Source organism: Apiotrichum porosum (genome assembly GCF_003942205.1).
Source record: "Apiotrichum porosum strain DSM 27194 chromosome Unknown scaffold_1, whole genome shotgun sequence".
Lineage (NCBI taxonomy): Eukaryota > Fungi > Basidiomycota > Tremellomycetes > Trichosporonales > Trichosporonaceae > Apiotrichum > Apiotrichum porosum.
In genome coordinates, this window is record NW_021167108.1 from 1164222 (window position 1) to 1185485 (window position 21264).

The 21264-nt window shown below is 59.8% G+C and overlaps 9 protein-coding genes across 9 annotated transcripts; 2 read left to right on the plus strand and 7 right to left on the minus strand.

The window, feature by feature from the left end:
* Positions 1-405: 405 nt before the first annotated feature.
* Positions 406-2236, minus strand: EHS24_000394 (uncharacterized protein; the record flags this gene model as incomplete). The annotated part of the gene is made up of 4 exons (XM_028616227.1): positions 406-473; positions 549-1597; positions 1654-1895; positions 2054-2236. 4 exons carry the CDS (start codon positions 2234-2236, stop codon positions 406-408), a joined length of 1542 nt encoding a protein of 513 aa, XP_028480084.1.
* A 405-nt stretch (positions 2237-2641) lies between these two features.
* Positions 2642-4873, minus strand: EHS24_000395 (uncharacterized protein; the record flags this gene model as incomplete). The annotated part of the gene is made up of 5 exons (XM_028616228.1): positions 2642-2680; positions 2737-3158; positions 3196-3448; positions 3487-4525; positions 4575-4873. The coding sequence occupies 5 exons, from the start codon at positions 4871-4873 to the stop codon at positions 2642-2644; spliced, it is 2052 nt and encodes a 683-aa protein (XP_028480085.1).
* A 468-nt stretch (positions 4874-5341) lies between these two features.
* Positions 5342-6928, minus strand: EHS24_000396 (uncharacterized protein; the record flags this gene model as incomplete). Its single annotated transcript, XM_028616229.1, has 1 exon — positions 5342-6928. The coding sequence occupies one exon, from the start codon at positions 6926-6928 to the stop codon at positions 5342-5344; it is 1587 nt and encodes a 528-aa protein (XP_028480086.1).
* Positions 6929-7291: 363 nt separating this feature from the next.
* Positions 7292-11848, minus strand: EHS24_000397 (uncharacterized protein; the record flags this gene model as incomplete). The annotated part of the gene is made up of 6 exons (XM_028616230.1): positions 7292-7401; positions 7497-7810; positions 7863-8330; positions 8369-8474; positions 8522-10637; positions 10676-11848. 6 exons carry the CDS (start codon positions 11846-11848, stop codon positions 7292-7294), a joined length of 4287 nt encoding a protein of 1428 aa, XP_028480087.1.
* Positions 11849-11923: 75 nt separating this feature from the next.
* EHS24_000398 (uncharacterized protein) lies at positions 11924-13164 on the minus strand (the record flags this gene model as incomplete). Its single annotated transcript, XM_028616231.1, has 5 exons — positions 11924-12044; positions 12116-12211; positions 12283-12310; positions 12375-12814; positions 13124-13164. 5 exons carry the CDS (start codon positions 13162-13164, stop codon positions 11924-11926), a joined length of 726 nt encoding a protein of 241 aa, XP_028480088.1.
* A 900-nt stretch (positions 13165-14064) lies between these two features.
* EHS24_000399 (uncharacterized protein) lies at positions 14065-14650 on the plus strand (the record flags this gene model as incomplete). Its single annotated transcript, XM_028616232.1, has 3 exons — positions 14065-14234; positions 14359-14500; positions 14552-14650. The coding sequence occupies 3 exons, from the start codon at positions 14065-14067 to the stop codon at positions 14648-14650; spliced, it is 411 nt and encodes a 136-aa protein (XP_028480089.1).
* Positions 14651-15056: 406 nt separating this feature from the next.
* Positions 15057-16252, plus strand: EHS24_000400 (uncharacterized protein; the record flags this gene model as incomplete). The annotated part of the gene is made up of 6 exons (XM_028616233.1): positions 15057-15114; positions 15154-15218; positions 15273-15281; positions 15396-15429; positions 15518-15597; positions 15836-16252. The coding sequence occupies 6 exons, from the start codon at positions 15057-15059 to the stop codon at positions 16250-16252; spliced, it is 663 nt and encodes a 220-aa protein (XP_028480090.1).
* A 791-nt stretch (positions 16253-17043) lies between these two features.
* On the minus strand, positions 17044-18094 carry EHS24_000401 (uncharacterized protein; the record flags this gene model as incomplete). The annotated part of the gene is made up of 3 exons (XM_028616234.1): positions 17044-17223; positions 17282-17656; positions 17777-18094. 3 exons carry the CDS (start codon positions 18092-18094, stop codon positions 17044-17046), a joined length of 873 nt encoding a protein of 290 aa, XP_028480091.1.
* A 372-nt stretch (positions 18095-18466) lies between these two features.
* Positions 18467-21017, minus strand: EHS24_000402 (uncharacterized protein; the record flags this gene model as incomplete). The annotated part of the gene is made up of 4 exons (XM_028616235.1): positions 18467-19682; positions 19729-20400; positions 20453-20820; positions 20916-21017. The coding sequence occupies 4 exons, from the start codon at positions 21015-21017 to the stop codon at positions 18467-18469; spliced, it is 2358 nt and encodes a 785-aa protein (XP_028480092.1).
* Between the last annotated feature and the right edge of the window lie 247 nt (positions 21018-21264).

Sequence of the window (21264 nt, forward strand, 5' to 3'; positions counted from 1 at the left end):
CCCAAACATTCCACTCGCAAGCACGTGTCGTCGTCTGCCGCACCACGCTGGGGGGACCTCCTGTGAGCGACGCACGATGCATCTGTTGCCTCGTAGAATGACAGACACGGTCCATCTCTGTACAAACACCCCACGGCACTCTGAAAATGTTTCTTTTTTTTGTGCAGCAACTCACCAACCCCGGGGCATCCGGGTATCCTAGTGGGGGGATCGCCTTATCTGCAGCCAATATGACTGCCTCCGCTTTCGTCGGTTCGCCCCCCACCCCTCCACCGAAACGGCGCGCAGCAGCAGCAGCAGCAGCAGCGGCGGCCCAAGCAGAAAAAAAAGCCCACAACAGCCATACATTGGACAGATGGCTATGATAGTATGACAGCACGGAGTATGGCCCGGACGAAACAAATCTTAGGCCTCAACCTTGGCCTCCTCAGCAGCGGGAGCAGCGGCCTCCTCCTCCTCCTTGGGCTCGGTGGCTGCGGAAAGCGAGTCAGTAACTGGATGTTTCGTCCCTGGGTCCGGAACGCCCGTTCAGAGCACACGCGACTCACCCTCCTCGTCCTCGGCACCCTCAGCGCCGTCGGCGTTCTTCTTCTGCAGCTTGGCGACGACCTTCTCCACGCGCTCAATCTCCGACTTGGTCTTGGACTCCGAGTTGGCCTCGAACCAAGCCTTCTTGGTCTCGAGGTCCGAAACGGTGCGGGCGACGTCGTCCTTGCCAGCAGGGGGGGAGATGCCGAACGAGAGGAGAGCAGACAGCAGGTTCATGGGGAGCTGGACAGCGGCGTCCGAGGTCGACGCAGCAGCGGGAGCGGGGGTAGCGGCACCCGAGGCGTTGGCCGACGCACCACCCTTCTTGCCGCCCTTCTTCTTGCCCTTGCTGCTGCCGCCGAAGAAGCCGTCGAGCTCGACCTCCTTCTTCTTGAGCTGCATACCCTTGAACTCGGTGTCGACCTGACGGATCTCGAGCTGCTTGACACCCTCGAGGACAGGAGCCTCAGTCTTGCCGCCGGCGCTGGTCTCGGGGACCTCGCCGACACCGTACTTGCCGGCAAAGTAGTTGATGAGGATACGGCTGTCCTCAATCTCGGCAGCGTACGCAGGCATGCGAGCCTCCTCGCGCAGACGGGTGATCTCCTCCTCGCGGCGCTCGGCGTCCTCCTTGGCCTTCTCGGCCTTGTAGCGGTCGTTGCGTGCCTGACGGATGGCCTGGACCTTGGCGTGGTACTTGTCCTTCTCGTCGTGGAACTTCTGGGCAAGCTCGCGCTTGGCGTTGTACAGCTCGTCCATCTTGGTCGAGTGGGCGGTGCGCTCGTCGTAGAGCTTGTTGCGCTCCTGGTACGCCTTGTCGCCCTCGGCACGCAGCTCGTCCATCTCCTTCTTGAGAGTGTCAAACTGGTCGCTGACCTTCTTGGCCTCGGGGTCGTCGAGCTTGGCGCGGACCTCCTCGATGCGGGCCTTGTCGGCGGCAATCGCGTCGTCTGACGAAGCGGACGACTCTAGCGCCTTCCTCGAGCGCTTGAGGGTGGTGATCTCCTGCAGAGCGCGCTTCTCGTCGACGAGCTTCATGATACCCGACTCGACCGACTTCTCGAGCTGCCTGGGTGTGGGGTCAGCGAGCTGTATACTCTGTTTATGCTATAGCTCCAAACTCACTGAATACGGTCCTCAATCTCGCCGACGTTCTTGAAGCCCGACTTGCCGCGCTGGGCCTGCTGGTCCTTGATCTTCTTGCTCACCGACTCCTGGAGTTTCCTGAGCTCGTCGAAGAGCTTGCCGCGGTCGGCCTTGAACTTGCCCTGCTCGCCACGGAGAGCGTCCATCTCAGACTTGAGCTGCGAACGGCGGTCGCCACCGGCAGGGGCCTGCGAGAGCGAGATGCGCGAGCGCACAGCGTCCTGCGATGCGGTGTCAGTAGTGCTTGCGGCTTGTTCCGTAATGTTCCACGCCGACAGGTAGCAGTTGCCTTTTTCCTCGGCTGGCGACTGCTGCTGCAGTGGCAAGGGAAGGCAACAGATGCCACAACGCTCCTCCTAGGCATTTCCAGGCGACTCACGAGCTTGGCCTTGACGGCAGCGATCTCCTTGTTGAGGGCGTCCTGGTCCGCGTTGTACTTTGCCTGGTCGGGCTTTCCGGTGTGCTCGTCGGCGGTGGCCGCAGCGGCAGCCTTGGGGGCAGCACCGTTGGTGCCGTTACCCTTGGCGGCGGTGGGCTTTTGGGAGGCGGTAGGGGGTGGCATCGCGGGGGCGGGGGTGGTGGGATGAGATGGAAGGTGGGTTTGTTGACAACGCGATGGAGGGATATGATGGTTGGGTGTTCCCCCGCGCGACTTCTTTGGGTGCGGAGAGGACGTGGCCGATCGAGTGTATGTGTGGCGTGCCTGGCGCCGCATGTGGCTCTGTCGCTGGTGCTTGTCGGCTCACCCGTCGACCTGCCGGATGGGTCCCATGGAAAGAAACGCTGTTCACAACATGACCAATTCACTGCCAAGGGCACGGCTGTGCTCAGAAGTGCATCAAGGGCGTAGTAGAGACTGTTATTATATCTATGGGGGAATCGTATGCGCGGCAAGCAAGGTTGCATTGCTGGCCACCGCTTCAGGCGCCGCGGCGTCACAGTGTGTACCACATGGTGGTCCCGGAGTTTACCCGGACAAGGCCGTGGCGAGCATGTCGGCGGGGTTCTGAAGCCAGTCAGCGACTCGAACGACTGGCTCAGTCTCAGAGTAGCTCCACTCACCAGGTCAGTCTCCCACTCCCAGAACATGAGGGAGCCACTCCATCCCGCCTTCTTGCCCTCTGCAACGCAGGTGGCCAGGTCGCTCATGTTCATAAAGCCGCCACTGACGACCTCGGACGCCTCGATCGGCTTGCCCAGGACAAGCTTGGAGAGGTCGACACCGCGAGTGGAGTTGAGCTCGAGGATCGACGTGGCAGGCCACTGGGTGCTGCTCGAGTTGTGGATCAGGCTCCCGCAGTCATTGTATGCGTCGTGCTGGTTGTAGTACTGCACGTTGTACCAGTCAATCGTTGAGCCGACTTCCTTGTTTACAGTGTAGTAGGCGCCGTCAGAGTAGGACTGGTCGTCAAACCAAGGTCCGAGAGGAGCGTGCGAGATGAGATAAGAATCACCGAGCTCGTACCGGAGAGTCGCCTGGAAAGCTGCCATGTCAGTTTCGGGAGCATCAACGAAACTCACGTCTCAGCCATGCGCTTGACGTGCCCGCGTTAAACGCGTCAAAGTCCTCATAGTCGACGTCAACGCCGTCAAAGCCCCAGGTCTTGGTGAAGTTGGCAATATCCTGTGCCGTGGTAATGGGGTCCCACTTGGACGTTGTAGGTGTGACAGTGTCGCCAAAGACGGAAACCATGAGGGCAATGCCCGCAGAGTGGTAACTGTCGAGGATCGAGGTGCGTTCACTTGGCGTGAGGTTGGTCCACATGCGAATGTTCTGTCGTCAGTTACATATTCAGTGGTGTGTGAACTCACGTGGTCCGTTCCATTCTTGCCTCCATAAAAGCCGAGGACGACGCGGTTGTACTGGCCGAGCTCTGCCACGGTGGGAAGCGTGTTGTTGGGGAATGTGCTAAACGCGTAAATCACATAGTGCGGGGCACTGAATCCGGACGTTGCAAGGAGGGAGCCGACGTTGGGGGATGTCGTGTTGAGGTACGAGAGCGCTACGGGCGAAGAAGGTGTTGACACAGCTGCGGTGTCGGTGGCGAGCGAGGAAGTCGCAGAGACCTGGGTGGAGGTAGGAGTGGCGCTGCTCTCGTTTCCAGTTGCAGTGGGGGCGGCGTTCGAGTAAGGGGATGAAGTGGCCTCGTCCTCATCGTCACACCAGTCTTTGTCGTCCTCACACCAATCTTCTTCGTCATCCTCTGACGACATGGGGGTTGAGGTAGCTTCAGCCACCGAGCTTGAGACCGTGGTACTGCCAGAAGATTGTGTGGAGGATGGGGGAGACACAGCGAAGTTCAAGGAGGCCGCACCGAAGGACACGTCACTCGTCGTCTTGTCAGGCTCCGCAGACGAAGGCTGAGTGAAAGCTGCTCCACACTCTCCCCAGGTCTCCAATACATCAGTCTGGCTGGCTGCTGAGGCGGAGGCCCTTGTCGGTTGGACAGCTGCTTGCACGGTAATAATGCCTCGAGTCGTCGTACTGTCCGTGAGGAGGTCGGCAGACTCGGTTGTGGTTGGAGTGGAACTGCTGCTCGACTCGTTGGTGGCACTCTCGATGTCTGACGTGTCGTCGGAAGACCATACAGTGCTGGTTGGGACGCTGGCAGGACCAAGGTTGACAAGTGTGGTGGCCGTGAAAGTGTTATCGACGCTAGTTGCTGTAGCAGTGGACTCGACCTCGCTCGTGCTGGCCGAGACCAGGCTGCTTGGGCTGCACGCTGCACCCGTCGAGGCGGCTTGAGCAGCGGGAGGCGTAGTCGACAGTGGGAGGTAGAATCCCGAAGCATCCTGCGAGAAGCCTGGGTAGTTGTGGGCACCAGCGAGGACGCATTCAGAATTGTCGTCCCTTTTAATGCATTAGCAGACGTAAAGAGATGGATGGTGGTCAAACTCACGGGTCGCACATGAACAGCTTTTGACCCTCGTTCTGCAGACCACAGTCCTGTCGACTGATCCAAACTCCGCCGGATTGGCCACACTGCTGAATCCAAGCACCGACACAGCGGTACTCGCCGGGAGTACAGCCGCACTGGGTGGTCTCGTTGTTGCGCTTCTGAAGGTGCGAATGGGGCTCATACTGGTTGCGGGCGGAGGGGACAGCGGTAGGAGACGGAGATGGAGATGGGTAGCGGTAGACATTGTAAGGCAAGGCGGAAACGAGGGTGAGGCTGGCGACCAGCGCCAGAAGAGCCATTGTAGGGCGGTGTGGAGACATTGGTGGCAAAATAAGGGGAGGGGGTATGGGATGAGAAAGGAGTAGATCTGCGTGAAGGGCCCCTGTAGTCTTTATATGTAAACTCGAGGAGGCAGTGGTGGTCTCTACACTCGGGGGTATCAAGGACCGACACAATAGTGCTAGTGTTTCGTCTTGACGACGATCAGGCAGCTTCCACACATGCCACACAGATGTCGCCACACCGAGACTCCAGGGGTTACATTGATGGATGCACATCCATGTCCTGCGGCCATCAAGTTTCAGTGTATCATGTAACAGATCAGTACGTGTTGGCATGGCGAGTGCATACAGCCGCCATTGTGCTGATTGCAAAGGATTCAGAATGGAACACTGTCCACTGTCCGGCAGCGTCTCGCATATGTGACCAGCACAACACCGTCGTCCAGCCGCGCTTCCACGCAACCGTGGCCGTAGCAGTCTCCGACTCTATGCTCCACCTTGGTCATTGGTCGGCGTGGTTGACGGCCCAGTGTCAGACTCGTAATTGTCGCCATCACTCGCCTCGCCTCCATTGGTTGCTGTTGCCTCGGAGTCGGCAATGGCGTATGTGGCAGTCATGGGTGACCCAGCGGTGTCGCCTAATCCTTGGCCAGTCAATCCTGTGCTCGAGGTTGTACCATTGTCAGAGGTCGATCCACTGCTCGAACCACCCAGGACTGTCGAGATCAGCTCGAACGCGCCACCCGAATCCTGTTTGTCAGCTGATTGCCATGTGTAGGGGCATCTCCAACTCACAGCAGCAGACGTGTATTCCCAGAACATGACGCCGACGGTTTGATCGACGTCAGAGTAGCAGGTCGCAAGCGACGCGGGCGACATGTATCCATTATCTGCATCCTTCGAGACCGCCGGCTTTCCAATGGCAAGCTTGGTGAACGGAATGCCCAGACCCGCGTTAAGCTGGTTGATGGATGTGCCCCGGTAGCTCGTCGACATCGAGTCGGTGAGCAACGACGTACAGTCGCAGTACGCGCTCGCGCCCTGGTTGTAAAACTGGACGTTGAACCAATCGAGTGTGGTGCCGACGCTTTTCCAGACGGAAGCGTACCCGCCGTCCGGAGACTGCGAGGTGTCAAACCACGGCGCGATCGGTGCATGCGAGATGAGGTACGCGTCGCCAAGACCCGAGCGGAGGGAAGTGTGGAAAATCTCGATCCACTCGGCCGCCGTGCCAGCTGACATGGCGTCAAAGTCCTCATAGTCGATATCGACCCCGTCAAACCTGTACTGTTTGACAAAGGCGGCGATCGTGCTTGCAAACGAGGCGGCGTCGACCGCGCTAGTCGTGGGCGTGTCCTCGCCGCCAAACACCGAGAGCATGAGCGCAATACCCGAAGCATGGTATGTGTCCAACACGGCCTGTCGGTCCGCAGCAGACATGCCAACCCAGTTGGCAACGTTGGTCGAGTCGCTGTACCCGTTGGCCTGGTAGAACGCGAGTATGAGGCGGTTAAAGTGGCCGAGATCCGCCACAGTCGGCATGGTTTGGCCGGGAAACTCAATATTGGCGTAAATCACATAGTGTGGAGCCGAGAAGGAGCCAGAGCTGCCACGGTTCGTGGAAGACGAGGAAGATGAGTTGCTTGAGGCGGCCGAGCTTGACGACGTGCCGTTGCCGGAACCCAAAGCGGTACTGGACGAGGTGCTGCCAGAGCCCTTGCCCGAGGCACGTTCTGCCGTCTCTGTGCTCGATGACGCGCCAAACATCGTTTTAGTACCTCTACGCTTGACCGCGGTCGTCGCATCATCGGTAGCCGTCGTAGGCAATGGAGCTTTGGCATATACCAGGAGCGAAGGGATGCTTGAGGTAACGGCTGTCGTGGACGCACACTTCCCTGTGCGGCCACGTCGGGGTTGTGATAAAGTGGCATGGGCGTTGGAGCGGACTTTGCGTAAGTCGTGGTGGCGGGCCAGCCGCGCGGGGTGGTTTGTCAAGGGGTGGGCGACTGAAGATGTGAGGAGGAAGAAGACCGATAAGAGAGAGAAGAACGCGACCAGCGCGGGAGACCACATCGTGAATGAGCGTGAGTGGGCAGAAACCGGAGTCGGGGTGGCGAGGGAGTGGTTTTGGCATCACTGCACCTTGACCACATTGTCACAGAAGGGTAGGCGTTCGCTTATGTGGTGTGATATTGCTGCGCAGCCATGTGTGCACCACCCAAAATCAGTATTGAGTGAGCACAGGAGGCACACGGGGAGCGGTGGACGCCGATGAGCGTGCACATGTGCGAAGATAGGGGGATGAGAAAGTTGGAGGATTGCAGATCCGTGATTACTGAAAATAACTGAGTCTTAAACATGGCTTGTCGGGGCGTACACGACAGGGTGCTGCGGCGCGGCTTGTGTGTGCCTGTTGCTGTCTGTGTCGTTCTTCGTCTACGTTGTCTCAAAGTTGAGAGCCGTCTCATGGATTGTCACCAAGGCTTGACGGTTGCCTCGCCACTGGATCAGTGCGCCGCTGAGCGCGCCAGTGTCCTCGTTGGCATCTGTGCAGTCAGTACAAGCTCTCGTGAAGGCAACCGGCGCAGCTCGACCGATGGGTGTTCCACCAGTTGCCGGTCTTGAGATCGACCCAACTCACCTCGATGCGGCCGCACAAACGGAATACGCTTATACGGCGCTCCCCGCTCACTGCCTTGCCTTGGCGGCCCGCCAACATTGAAGAAGCCGGTGAGCGACGATCCGACCTTCCAGACTGTAACCTCCCCTTCGTCCATTGACACAGTTACGAGACGGCGACCGTCGGGCGAGAACGCCACGGCAGACACTGCGCCGTGGTGCGGCTCAATGACGTACAGCCTCGACGCGGTCTTGAGCTCGTACATGATCACTGCGCCCTCGTGCGTGCCCACCACGAGCTTTTGTGTGCCCGGGTGGAAATCGATTGTCGTAAAGCTGTAACAGTGATCAGCATCGTCTAGACAATAGAATACAGAGACAGACTCACGCTTGCACGAGTTCGTTGAGAATCACCGTCGCCGCCTCCCACACGTCGTCGCGCATCTTGCCGACGTTCGGGTCCAGGCTCTTGACGACCGCCTCGCAGATCCGCGGCAGGCCATTCTCAAGCAATGCCGGTCTCTTGCGCGCCATGAACACGCACAGCGTCATGATGGAGGTACGGCCCTGGACCGTCTTGGCGTCGAGAATGTCCATGGAGAGAGTGGACATGAACAGTGGCGCGTTCGAGGAGGCGACGTGCAAGACGGCCAGGCGAGCCTGCGCGGCAACGTTGGCGCCCGACGCATCCTTGTGTGTGGCCAGATAGAAAAGGCGGCGCAGCATGTCCATTGGGTCGACGTACGACTGCCATGTCTGGAAACTCTTGGACGTGAGTTCGATCGCGAGGTTGACGTGGGTGCACTTTGGGTCGTTGAGGTACATTGCGAGCGACTCGGCGACGGCCTTGAGCGCACTGGAGTCAGCTACGTAGAGAATGCAACAGCTGCGTACCTTGGGTTCATGCACGCGAAGCGGTGGAGGGCCATACCGCCCACCATCGTCAACGCACGGGCAGATGCCTCACTCATCCTCTGTTCGGGGGCGACAACACTTGGCACTGTATCTGTCAGCTGTGCCGTAGAAATGAAATTAGCTGCCACTTACAGAGCCCCTGCTGAGCCGCGACAAGCGCCTCGATATCCTCATTGGGCATACGGCTTAAGCGCGCACCAAAGAGCATGCGCGCGGCCTGGTGCACATCCGACGCCGAGTCGAGGTAGAATGCGGCAAACAGCTCCAAATCAGCCTCAAGGGCGTCCCCGGGCAGGCAGGCCGTGTAGAACGCGATCACGTCCGCGGCCCAGCTCTCGTGGTCTGGCGAATCGAGGAAGGGCCGGAGAAGGGAGACAATGGCCAGCTGTCTCAGACCCGTGGCTGTCGGGGAGACGCGCCACGCCGTTGCGGGAGACGAGTATGCGACCGTGGCCGTGCCGCATGGTCCTTCGAGGCCGATGGCAGATGGAGCAGCGGGTGGCTTGATGCCGAGGTTGACGGTACAGACCTCGTCAATGGCGTCATTGATACCAAACGTGAGGAAGACAGATAGCAGGCCGCGCAATGTAGGCAAGGGGCTGTCGTTCAGATCAGTGTGGAGCCAGCGTCCGAGCTGACGGAGGTCGAGTTGGAGGAGACGACCGAGATCCGAATTCTCTGGAGTGGGGCCAACAACCTTGGTCACGGGGGAGTCAAACTTGGGCGGCTCCTGGAACCGCACCTCGGCCCATTCACCAAGCTGGAGCATGTCGTCTGCCGCGTCGAGGCCGGTGCTCCTCCTAAACTCGCGCGTCTCCACATTCCATACCCTGGCCTTTGCGTTTTCGTACGCGATGAGAATGTTGTGGCCGCCCACAAAGATACGGGTGAGCGGGGCACGTGCGGCAGGGATGAGGAAGAGCTCGTCCATGTCCCGCAGGGAGACCAACGAGATGGACCCGCGCACAGAGGTACACAGGAGCGTATCGCGCAAGCTCCCCGCTGCCTCCTTGTCGATATAGGTCGCGGAGCGGACAGCAGCGTCGAAGAGCGTCCATGATCCGCAGAGGCGCATGGAGCCCGCATCCCAGATCCGCACCGAGCCGTCTTCGTCGCCGGCGACAAGGAAACGACCGCTGGCAGCCAGGTCCGATGCCACGACAGTCGAGTAGGTGACGCCCGACTCGAGGCGGTCGGCGGTGACCACGTCGCTATGCACAGGAATATCCTGGAGGTAGTCGGAGAGGGACTGTTTGCGGACATTGCCACTCCCGTCGGCCGCAAACACAGTGTTGGCACCGTGTGGGCAGATGTGGTCACCGGCAACAGGTGTGCAGAGGGTAGCCTCGATACGGCGTTCAAAGGTGCCGAGGTCGACCGTCGCGGCTGCAAACTGCTCCACCTCGTAAAGTATACCGCCATTCACACAAGTAGCGTGGGCGGGGTACGACTTGCGCAGCGACCAGGTTGACGTGGGCTTGATCGGACCGTCGCGCGCAAAGAGGGCCGCCGCCTTGTCTGTCACAATACACACGTCGTGCCAGCCAGAGGTGAAGACCACGTCTTTGACCTTGTCCTCGAGGTTGATCGAGCCGCGAACGGAGAGTGTTTTACCGTCAAACTCGAATGCCTCGACATGGTTGTCTGCGAGACCGACGCCCTGGCCATTGTCGTGCAGCCGAACGCTAAACCAGTGGCCGCCGCCGTCGCGCTGCACCTCTGTACCTTCCTCGACGCCCGGCTTCCCGACTGCTTCCGGAGCGGGCTGAGAAGCCTTGCGGGAGGGGATGCGTCTCGAGGCAATAAACTTGGCGAGACCCGAATCACCTCCCTTGGCCGCGGCGGCAGCAGAAACGGCACGGACACTAGCAAGTGCTCCGGTTCGCCTCGTACCAGGGGGGCCACCTGGGCCGAGAAGCGGAGAAGTAGGCGATGACGAGTTTGCTGAGCCTGGTCCAGGGGTGGCGGAGCGGGACGGGGGGTTCGAGCCCGGGAAGACGATAGGATAGGACATGAGTGAGGTAGTGGTCGCGTGCAGCAGATAGCTCGCTGCTGGGTTAGCGCAGGCACGAGCATCGAACCCACCTTCTCCGGCGGACGCCACGCCGACATCACCAATACCTGGCAGTTCCAGCGTAGCGACACACTCATGTCTTGGGAGACTCAGCATGGCGACGCGGGTGACTTCGCCATTGGGACTTGGGCCTGGGCACGGCCACGGTTCTCCGTTGGCCACAATGAGCGCTCCCTGCGGGATCAGCACATGTGTCGTCTCCTATCCCTTACCTCTTCTCTTGCTGCAAGGTGGACTCTCCTCCACAGCCACGAGTGGGCAAGAAGTGGTGTCCGCGCCGTTCCGGGAGCGACGACATGGTCGAGGCTCACGTGCGTCGTGAGCTGGAGCGTCTCGAGGTTGAGTACATCGAGCAGGCCAACGTCACGGAGGACGACGAGCTCGCCGATCTCTTCGAGCAGTGCGAGGTCGACAATGGAACCGCGGCCAGGCTCGGGAAGCACAATGCGGACGGGGTTCATATCGTTTCCAGTCGGCGGTGGGGTGCGCGGTTCGGAGAAGGGCGCAGAGTTGACCGTCTTGGGTGTAGCTGGCGCGGTATTAACGGCCTGGTGGGCCTTCTTGACAGCCTCAAAGTCCCCAGCCTCCTTGGCATCTTCTCTTTCCTCATGCTTCATCTGGTCCTCAATCTCCATCTCGTCCGCGTCCAACTTGGCCAGAGCGTCCGTTTCGGGTTCTGCGCGTGACCAGAAACCCGACAGGCGCGAGCGGGTGCGTTCACGTCCACCCCCAGTTGTCGGTGTTGCGTGTCCCGAGCCTCCTGACGAAGGGGACACTGGAGGAGGAAACTCCACCACTCCCGCAGCACCATGTGTCGGGACTGGCATTTCTATCTCGTCTTTGCTTTGGATATTGAGGCTGCGGCGAGTGAGGCCAGCGAGTCCCAGGCCGAGACCGCTGCGTTCGTCCGTGTCCTGCTGTCTGAGGAGGTTTTCTAGCAGATCAGTCTTGTCCGAAATCGACAAACGCGTCTGGTGGGAGCTGGACGGGGCAGGAGAAGCCGCGACTGTTGATATAGATGCCGAGGGAGCGAGTGCCGCGGTGGCGGATGCAGTGGGCGAGAACGCCTTGAGGCGAGATGACGACGACAAGATGGACGAGGCCGTTGACGCCGCACGGGGCCGTGCGGGGTGCTTCCCAGCAAGAGGCGGCAAGCGGAACCCCCCGTCTGGCAAGTTGAGGTCTGGAGGTACCAAGTGCGTTGCTGGCACCATGGACGACGTGCAGATCCACACCGTGTTATCGGAGCCGGCGAGAGCGAGCCTTCGCGACGGGCCGGATGGCGTTGTCGCGGTCCACGCCGCCACCCGCACCGTGTTGGTGGGGAGATCCCCCCCGACATGGACGTCTGGCAGGAAGGGGATGGTCAGTGAGGGCTCTGACATGCGTGGTGTGGTTTGTGGTGACGAGAGAAGTGAACGTATGCTCTCGACGCCGTGTATAGTTGGTGCCCATGACGATCATTGTCGTCGTTGGAATGCGGGGCCCTTCCGTTTACTCCCGCTCTCACACCCAGGCTTCATGCCACCAGCGCTCTGTGCTGCAGCTCCCCCACTATCCACTCCAGCGCCATGCTCTCCGCTACGCAATGCATCCCCTTTGATGGTACAGAACATGCTTTTTCTAGTGGTGGGCCTCCTCGCCGAACATACGGGGCTGCAGAGTCAGTGAAGTCCTCAGGTGGGGCGTGGTGGGGTGGCCGCGCTGCGACGATATCCACCAAGCTACTCACGGGAATGTTGCGCTCCCTGTTGAAGTGAACAAGTAACATGTGGTCAGCAGAGTACTCTCAAGTGTAGCAGGTAGCATTAGTACACACCACTTCGTGCCGTCGGGGAACATGGGTGCTGGGGAGTGTCAGTCCAAGTGTATCCCTGCCTTCCGGCAAGCCATAAACGGCGGAAGACTCACGCCTGTAGGGGTCGGGGTGGGCCTCCCTCTCGAGCTTGGCCTCGGCCTGCTCAAAGATAATGGCAAGAGCACGGGGGTCGTTGACGTTCCTGGGTATGTTAGTGGACGTCCATATGGAGGATCGATGCTGTTGGACGACGAGACGGCGAACGGGGTACAACGGCTGAAGGTGACAGAAATAACGCCAGCCGTTCCCCACCATCCCCAACTGTCGTATGATCATGCGATCCTCCTCGATCCATGGCACTGCACGCCACTTGGCAGGCAGCATGCCGACAGCGCCCAACTCTCCACTGCTTCCTCCTCGTCCGGTCCCAACGCACCTGTTGCGCTCGAACTCGGCGCGGATCTCAATGGCGCGCTGGCGCCAGGTGTCTCGCCTGATGACCCAGTTCAGCGAGTTGGTGAGGTAGCGCTTGTACAGCGACTTGACATAGAAGCTGGAGGTGTAATGGTCGTATCGGGGGAAGGTCGAATGGGGGAGGGGAGTGCAACACGGCGCGGGGCGGGGCGGGCAACGAGGGCAGGTTGGCCATGTGCGATAGCGTAGTGGGTACGCAGAAGACACCAGAGTAAGGCAAGAGGCCAGAAGAGGTGCGTGTCATGCGTTGAGGGATGTGTGGTTCGTGATATGTCGGTCGGAGGTTGTGGACACGGAGGAGCGACGAATCGACGGGATCGAGTAGCGGGAACGAGAGAGGCTGCGTCAGAACGGGCAACGGGCGGGCAGAGCTGAGATGCATGCTTACCGGTGAGCGGCGGTGAAGGCGGTAGCGGGGGGAGGGGTCATGGTGGGCGATGGGGATGACTGGGACCAGTAGGTGACCGATGAGCTCAATGGCACTGGCTACCTCACCACCCACAGCGACCACCCAGGCGCAGCGGACGCACCACCCAGCGAGCCAGCCAGAGCGGGCGCAGATTCGGAGAAAACTCAGTGTGGCACCTTGCTTCCGCGCTGGGGGCTCAACGCAACCATGATCCCATGAGCAGCGACGTAGCGAACAGAACGGGCACAACCACAAAACATGCATGCAGATGAGGGTCACGGACGTCACGGGGAAGGAGCTATCAACGATGCAAGGATGAGAGCAGGGCAGTATACGGCGCGTGCAACAACACCAGCGATTTGCCAGATCGACGTCTGTCAAGCTCCCTGGCATAGATTGCTGTGACCAGACCGTCGCAGGCTGGCGAACAACAGTGCCGTGTGTTGGCACAAAAGCTTGCACTGTGCCGCACGCGTGTTCGCGCGTATGATATGCAGGAGGAGGAGGACGTGGCGAGGAGGAGTGGTTGGGCGACGGCAGACAATGGACAAAGCAACAGATGAGACAAGGGATTCTGAATGACCGGTGTGTGATAAGGATTATTGACGTGTGTTGGATCATTACAAGCACACAAGGCACTTTAATCACGTGACTGGCAGCACGATCTTGGCTTGCGCTTTTGTGATCTGGCCGTGTTTTGATCACGGCCCTTGATCCTTGTTTGGGTGTTGGCGGGAGCAAAATTCGCTGTCCACGCAAACATGACGGTGCGCCAAAGTGTTCTCCAGGAATATATAAACACTGCCCTCGTCGTCCTCTTATTCCCCATCCAACAAGCTCTTTCGCCACTCCTCTCTCTCTCCACTCCACTTCTCCCCACTACAACCCACACCCTCTACCAACCAACCCAACCAATAACAATGGCTCGTACCAAGCAGACCGCTCGCAAGTCCACCGGTGGCAAGGCCCCCCGCAAGCAGCTCGCCACCAAGGCCGCTCGCAAGTCGGCTCCCTCCACCGGCGGTGTCAAGAAGCCCCACCGTTACCGTCCCGGTACCGTCGCTCTCCGTGAGATTCGTCGCTACCAGAAGTGAGTGCTTTTTTGCCACCCGGCGGCCCCTGGCCATTTGGGTGTTCCTCGGCCCCGATGTCCTGTCACAGACCGCCACATCGGTGCCACAGTTGGTCTTTTGGAACTGTGCTGACAATACAAGGTCGACCGAGCTCCTCATCCGCAAGCTCCCCTTCCAGCGTCTCGTTCGTGAGATTGCCCAGGACTTCAAGACCGACCTCCGCTTCCAGTCGTCGGCTGTCCTCGCTCTCCAGGAGGCCTCGGAGGCTTACCTCGTCTCTCTCGTGAGTTGCCTTCACCACTTGCTTCTGCCGAACACAACTGACATACCCCAGTTCGAGGACACCAACCTTGCCGCTATCCACGCCAAGCGTGTCACCATCCAGCCCAAGGACCTCCAGCTCGCCCGCCGCCTCCGTGGCGAGCGCTCGTAAGCGACTCCTTTGAGCGTCTTCTCGAAGCGCAACCTTCTTCACCTTCATATACTTCGTTTTGCTCTCTCTGGCTGTTACTGCCACTTTTTTTAGGATGGGTTGAGCGTTATGCATCTAGTTCCCCACCGTTACTGCTGTGCTGCATTGGTTGTTGTTGGCACTGGAGGCTTTCAGTTGTCCCTGGTAAGAGAGGTGGAAACAAACACCTCGCGGAAGATCAGGCTCAACTCTGTCGACCGCACGCGCCCCATAACCAGGGTGTGTCCGGACCTCCACCTGGCGGCCCCACCCGAACCCCAGTTGCCGGCCGGGGTTGATCGTCGCCCACATCTATCGTTCATGTCTTTTCAATTTCCTTGTCCCAAAGCACTTACACGTCTTCCCCCAACTCATACGCATCTTCAACATGGCTCTCAACCCTCGTCGTACAGTCCTAGTCGTTGTGGATGTCCAGGAGCGTTTCCGTAAGTGCCTTTTATTTCCGTGTTACTTACTCACACCAGGCGGCGCGATTCACAACTTTGACGCCATGGCCGCGACTGTCAGGCGTATGGTCCTGGCTGCTGGCGTGAGTCCCCACTCTCTATAACTCGTTGAAGAGAACTCGCTGACCCTTACTTAGATTCTTGACGTATGTACCATTGCCTAGGGGTACGGAGACGCCCACAACGCCTCCCACTGTTGGCCAAGTCCCCGAGTCGGAGTCTCCAGTCCCAGTCCCATTGAGAGCTTCGCTAACCTTCAGATGCGCGTTCTCACCACGGAGCAGAACCCCCGCGGTGAGTATGTTATGCTAGTCTGCTCGGACCACATCGACACTCTGCCTGAACCTGGCCCCGTATACTGGTCACTGACTCCTTGTCCCAGCACTCGGAGCCACGATCCCGGAGCTTGGCATTGGCGCGCTTCCTAAGCACCTCAACCTCGGCACCTTTGCAAAGACCAAGGTGAGCACGCGCTATGAATTTAGTGGAGGCGATGTGGTGCGAGGAGACAGGAATGCGCATGCGTACGTGGCCTAAAGGTCGTTATCCCCGCGCACCGGGTCCCCTGCACCGAGCCAGACTCCCCGTGTATTCCCCTCCTACGTCTTGCCAGCTATTCATCCTTCAACGCTGCTATGTTGGCTCTTGACACCAATACAGCCAATGGACATCATCCAAGTTCTTTCGCTGACCTTTTCAGTTCTCCGTCATGACCCCAGAGGTGTGCAGGGTGCTCGGCGGTCGCTACGGCGCCATGTTCGACGCCGAGAACCCGGTCGACCCAGAGGGTACCGACAACGTGATCCTTGTCGGCATCGAGTCGCACGTGTGCGTGTACCAGAGCGCGCTCGAAGCCCGCTACGGCAAGGGCAACCCGCCCATCGTCATCGCCGATGGCGTGAGCAGCTGCAACAAGGAGGAGATTGGGCTCAGCCTGAACCGCATGCGCGCTGCCGGCGTTGACGTGGGTTCCTCCGAGAGCGTCCTCTTCCAGCTCATGGGCGACGCGAGCAACGACAAGTTTAAGGAGTTCCAGAAACTCATCAAGGCCGAGCTGCCCACCACCAAGGCGTCGCTGCAGACCCTGTTCCCGACAGCCGCCGACGCAAAGCTGTAATGCCTACCCCCGAGCCGTTGAAGACTTGTACACTGTGTTGGGGAGGCCGTAACGACTGCGTGTTGTAGCACGTGAATTTGATTGCATGAGGGTATGCATACAGAAGTGCAGAAGTGTCAATGAACTCGCATGGCTGGGCCCGCGTGGGCAGGGGCTGAGTGTGCAAGGCGTGGGGGGTACGGGAACCCGACCTGGGTCGAGAAACACATAACGAACGCCACCGCGCGCAAACCACCGTGCGAGTATGTTTCTCTACCCATTCGAGAAACGCATTGAAGAGCAAAAACGCACGAGCCTGCTCTCGTAGTGTGTTTCTCGCCTTTCCTTGACGGCCTGCAGCGCATCGAGGGAGGGAGCGAGGGACGGGAGCGAGAGGCAAAGTAAGGTGGGACCAGCTCCCCGAGCGGGACTGAAAACGGGGGCGTGCTGGGCTGCATTTGTTCATCATGTGGCGGTCTATGGCGGCAGGGAGAGATTTGTGAGTCCTAGACAGGCTGAAGAGGCTGGCAGTACACCGTGTATGCTGCATGCCCGTCCAGCGCGTCAAGCCTGGCTGTTCGCGTGCTCAGTGGCAGTGGGAGCAAAGACACACCAAGGAGATCGACGCCACAGACGTCGTGTTGAATACGAGCCAGGGCGCCACTGGCCACTGATGAATCGGATCAGGCTCAGATCCAGGTGGCAGGCGTCGGCCACTTGCGTCCTTGTATCGTCATAAAACAGTCACGACCGGGGCGTGGCATACGACCCAGTAGTACCACTACAGATACCATACAGAACATTTCGGCCACCTACTCTGCGGTCTCGGCGGGCCGCTGCTTCTCCTCTTCGTCCTTGATCCTCTTCTCAGCCGCCACATATCCTGGACGGGCACTGACGCGCTCGACCCAGGCCTTGGTCTTGTCGCCGAGATACATTCCGGCGGGGGCGCCGCGCCTGAGCACCGCGTTGAGCGGGTAGGCCATCATGAACTGTGCCCGTCAGCGACCGCACACACCGCCGTTGCCGTTTGCTTCGCGCCACACTCACGTCGCCCTCGCCCAGCTGTTCTCCGCCGGTAAAGTTCTCATGGGCGGCCAAGAACCCCTCGACCTCTTGCAGCATGTTCTTGACGTTGTCGGCCGCCATGCCCGTGTACCACGCGACAAACTTGCCGACAATGCCGCCAAACAGCATGCCCGCGATGCCGCGGGACGCGAACACCTCGCCGCCGCGCGAAATCGTGACCATTGGCTGGAGGAAGAGCATGAGGCTTCCCTCGGCGAAATGCGACCAGTGCACCGAGTCCTGGCCCGACGCGGGGCCGGCCTCGAGCGCGGCAGGCGTCTTGAAGGTCGAGAGGAGGAGGTGGACGATCGCGCCCGACTCGGTGTAGACCTTTCCGCCGAGCTCGATTGCTGGCGCCTATAGGTGTGAGCAAGGTGTGGGCGTGTGTGGAAGGATCACGTCGTCAGCTCATGCGGCAACTAGCTTCAAGAACAATATCGTAGCTATAGCCGCAGGACGCTGACACGCGCGACTCACCTTGCCGAGAGGGTTAATCGCCTTGAGAGACTCGGGCGCGAATCCAATCTTGGAACGGTAATGGACCGTGACGTCATACTCGACGCCGAGCTCCTCGAGGAGCCAGACGATACGCTCGGAGCGCGAGTTGTTGAGGTGGTGCAGGCGCACGCGGGTGGGGTCTTGGGCCGTGGGAAGGGGGGCGATATCGGCGGCTGCGGGAGCTGCTGGGTCGGCAGAGACCGGAGGAGCTGCATCCGTGGTGACCTCCGGAACGGTAGCGGCGGCGCGCTCAGCCTCGGCGGCGGCGTACGCGGCAGTCTCGGCAGCAGAAGCCATAGTTGCTAGTATGTATTGGGTGGTGGGTGGAAAGAGAAGACGGTGATGGAGGGTGGATGGATGAAGAAGCAACAGAGTTGGCCCCCCGGCTATGCCGATTATTTATGTTAGCGACCGTCGCGCCATCTGCGGACAATGACGCGCACGGTGGCGGGCGCGGTGTTCTATTTCCGAGATTTAGCTTTGATTTCTGGTCTTCTTGGTTTTGCTAAAGCCAGCTGCGACGGAGATTGCCGATTCGGCCGTGTCGCAACCGATAGCGGAACCGACACATCGGACTCCATCGCCATGCACGTTCGTAGACTGCAAGAAGCTCATGCATATGGATATGGTGGTGGTTACTACTTGACTTTTGGACACGAGTCTCCGTCATTAGAGCTCGTCATGGCCGCCGTCAAACTCTTGCTTGAACTTGGCAAAGTCCATCCACTCGTCGTCTCCCTGGTCCTCAAACTGGGCCTCAACCTCGAGACCCATGTCCTTGAGTCCCTGGAAGTCCATGCCGGCGAGGGGGTCCTGCGCCTGCTGGTCCTGCTGCTGGCCGTAAGGGTTCTCGTCCTCCTCGTCCTCCTCGGGCAGCTCCTTGGCCGTAGGCGGGGCGGGACGGACGTGCTCGTCGACCCTTGCCGAGAGAGACACGCCAATGTTGTACCTGAGCAGCGCCTCGACGCGCTCAAAGTACGACACGGGGTCGGCGACAGAGAAACCAGAGCGGATGAGCGCCGTGTCAAAGAGCACGCGGGCAGACTCGACGAGCTCGGCCTCGTCGGCGGACATGTCGGTCTCGCCCTCGGGGAAGTCGAGGACGCGGGCGAGGAGACCCTCAATGAGCGGGGACTTGGGGTTGATCTCGAGGACGCGGGGCATGTTCTTGAGGATCTCGTACATGGGGTCGTTTTCAGCGCCAGCGTGCGACGCCATGATACGGGCCATGTTGGCAGACCACCCGTGGTGCTCGACGACGATGGTGCAGGGGGAAGTAACGAGACGGTTGGTGAGGATGACATCCATGACCTGGCCCTTAAAGACGCGCTCGAGCCACTGGATGAGGGGCTTAAAGGCAATATTCTGCTGGGCAAGCTCGCGCTGCTCGGCGGCGTCCTCCTCCTCGTCGCCGTAAAGGAGTCCCTTCTTGGCAACGTCCTGGACCTTCATGCCCATATAGTTGTTGAGAGCGCCCATCATGGGCTCGTCGCTAGGCAGGTTGAGGAGAAGAATCTCGTAGCCACGGGCCTTGAGCTTCTCGACAAAGGGCGAGCGGGCGAGGTCCTCAGTCTTCTCGCCGACACCGGCCATAAAGTAGATCTGCTTCTGGCCCTCCTTGCGGTTCTCGACATACTCGGCGAGCGAGGTATAGTTGGTACGGGTCGACTCGAAGCGCAAGAGGTTGGCAAGCTTGACCTTGAACTTGTCGCTCTCCATCATGCCAATACGCAGGGCATTGCCATAGAGCTTGGCAACCTCCCTGTACTCGTCGGGCTTGTTCTCGGCGAGGCGGGTGAAGAGGTCAATGGCCTTGCGGATGAGAATCTTTTGCAGCTGCTTGAGGAAACGGTGGTTCTGCAGTGTCTCGCGGGAAACGTTGAGACTGGGATGTGTGTCAGTTAAGCCGGGAGGAAAGGGTGCTAACTCACGGGAGGTCATCAGCGTCGACGGTCACCTTGAGGAAGCTGAGCCAGCGGGGCATGTACTCGACACCGAGGTCGTCGGTGATGAACACGCGCTTGACCATGAGACGGACATTGTTGGCGCCGCTCTGGATACTGTTCCAGAAGTCCTTGGGGAGCGAGGCGGGAATGTACATGAGGGCACGGTACGACACGCCCGAGGCAGTGTCGCCCTTGAAGTGGGACCAGCCCAGGGGGTCGGCCGTGGCGTCCTTTGAGACGGCGCGGTAAAAGTCGACATAGTCTTCGTCGGGAACCTCGGTCGGCTCGCGCATCCAGATGGGGGCCTTGTCGTTGACGTGGGTCCAGACGTGCTCGTACTCGAGCTCGTCCTCGGGCTCACGGTCCGGGTTGTCAACCTGCTTGCGCTCGCGGATGTAGATTGGGAACGTGGTCGAGAACGTAGAGTGCTTGTCAATGAGGGCCTTGAGGTTGGACGTGCTCAAAAACTCCATGTTGTCCTTGTCAATGTTGAGGATGATCTCGGTACCGCGGCCCAGGGTGTTGCCACGCGGGTCACGCACGACCTCAAAGGTGTCGCCGGAAGCCGAGGAGATGAACGTGTACTGCTCGGGGTTGGGGTTCGCCTCGGTCGCGGGAGGGAGCGAAGAGACGTGCGCAGTAGGGGAGACCAGGAAACTGATCCGGTCAGCCAGCTGTTCTGCATGTGACGTGCCAACTTCCAGCTCACCAAGAGTAGAAGCCAAGACCAAACTGGCCGATGAGGTTGCCATCAGCGCCGCCGCCTTCCTCGGCCTTGCGCAGGAACTCGTTGGTGCCCGAGCGCGCAATCGTGCCGAGGTTGCGGGCAAGCTCGGTCTTGTTCATGCCGATACCTGTATCGCGAATGATAATCTTGCCCGTCTCGCCGCCTTCGTCCAGGTCAACTGAAATGGTCACATTGGGCTCGCCGGCGGACATGACGCCACGCTCAGTGAGCGACGTGAGGCGGAGCTTCTCCAGCGCGTCGTTGGCGTTGGACAGGAGTTCACGCAGGAACACGTCCTTGTGCGAGTAGAGCGAGTGGATCACAAGCGTGCGCAGACGCGAAATGTCGCTCTGGCAACGGGTGTCAGCGCCCACACACAATCGGCGCTGCGGAGCTGCGTCTATAGAAAGCAGGCACGTCGGTCGGCCTGTCGATGGATGCTCACCTCGTACCGGAAGGTCTCAGCAGTCTCGGCGCCAGCGTCGGACGCGGCGACCATGGGTGTAAGAAGCGCCACGGCGCCGACGAGCAGCTTCTGGAGCTTCATTGTCGGGGGGGAGACGTGTGTCTAGGAGTGAGTCACAACGACAACATTTAACCCACCTCCACGTCAGTTCATCTTGACGTCCAGCGCGTCAACCTCGGAACCAAAATGGCTGTCTGAAACACGGGGAGATATCCGCGTGGCGAAACGGCAACGACGCGATGTCCAGGTGGCCGGGTGCGAAGTGGTGAATACGTATGCCTTGCGAGATGCTTGTACAATGTACAATGTTTTGCAACTTGACTCTCAT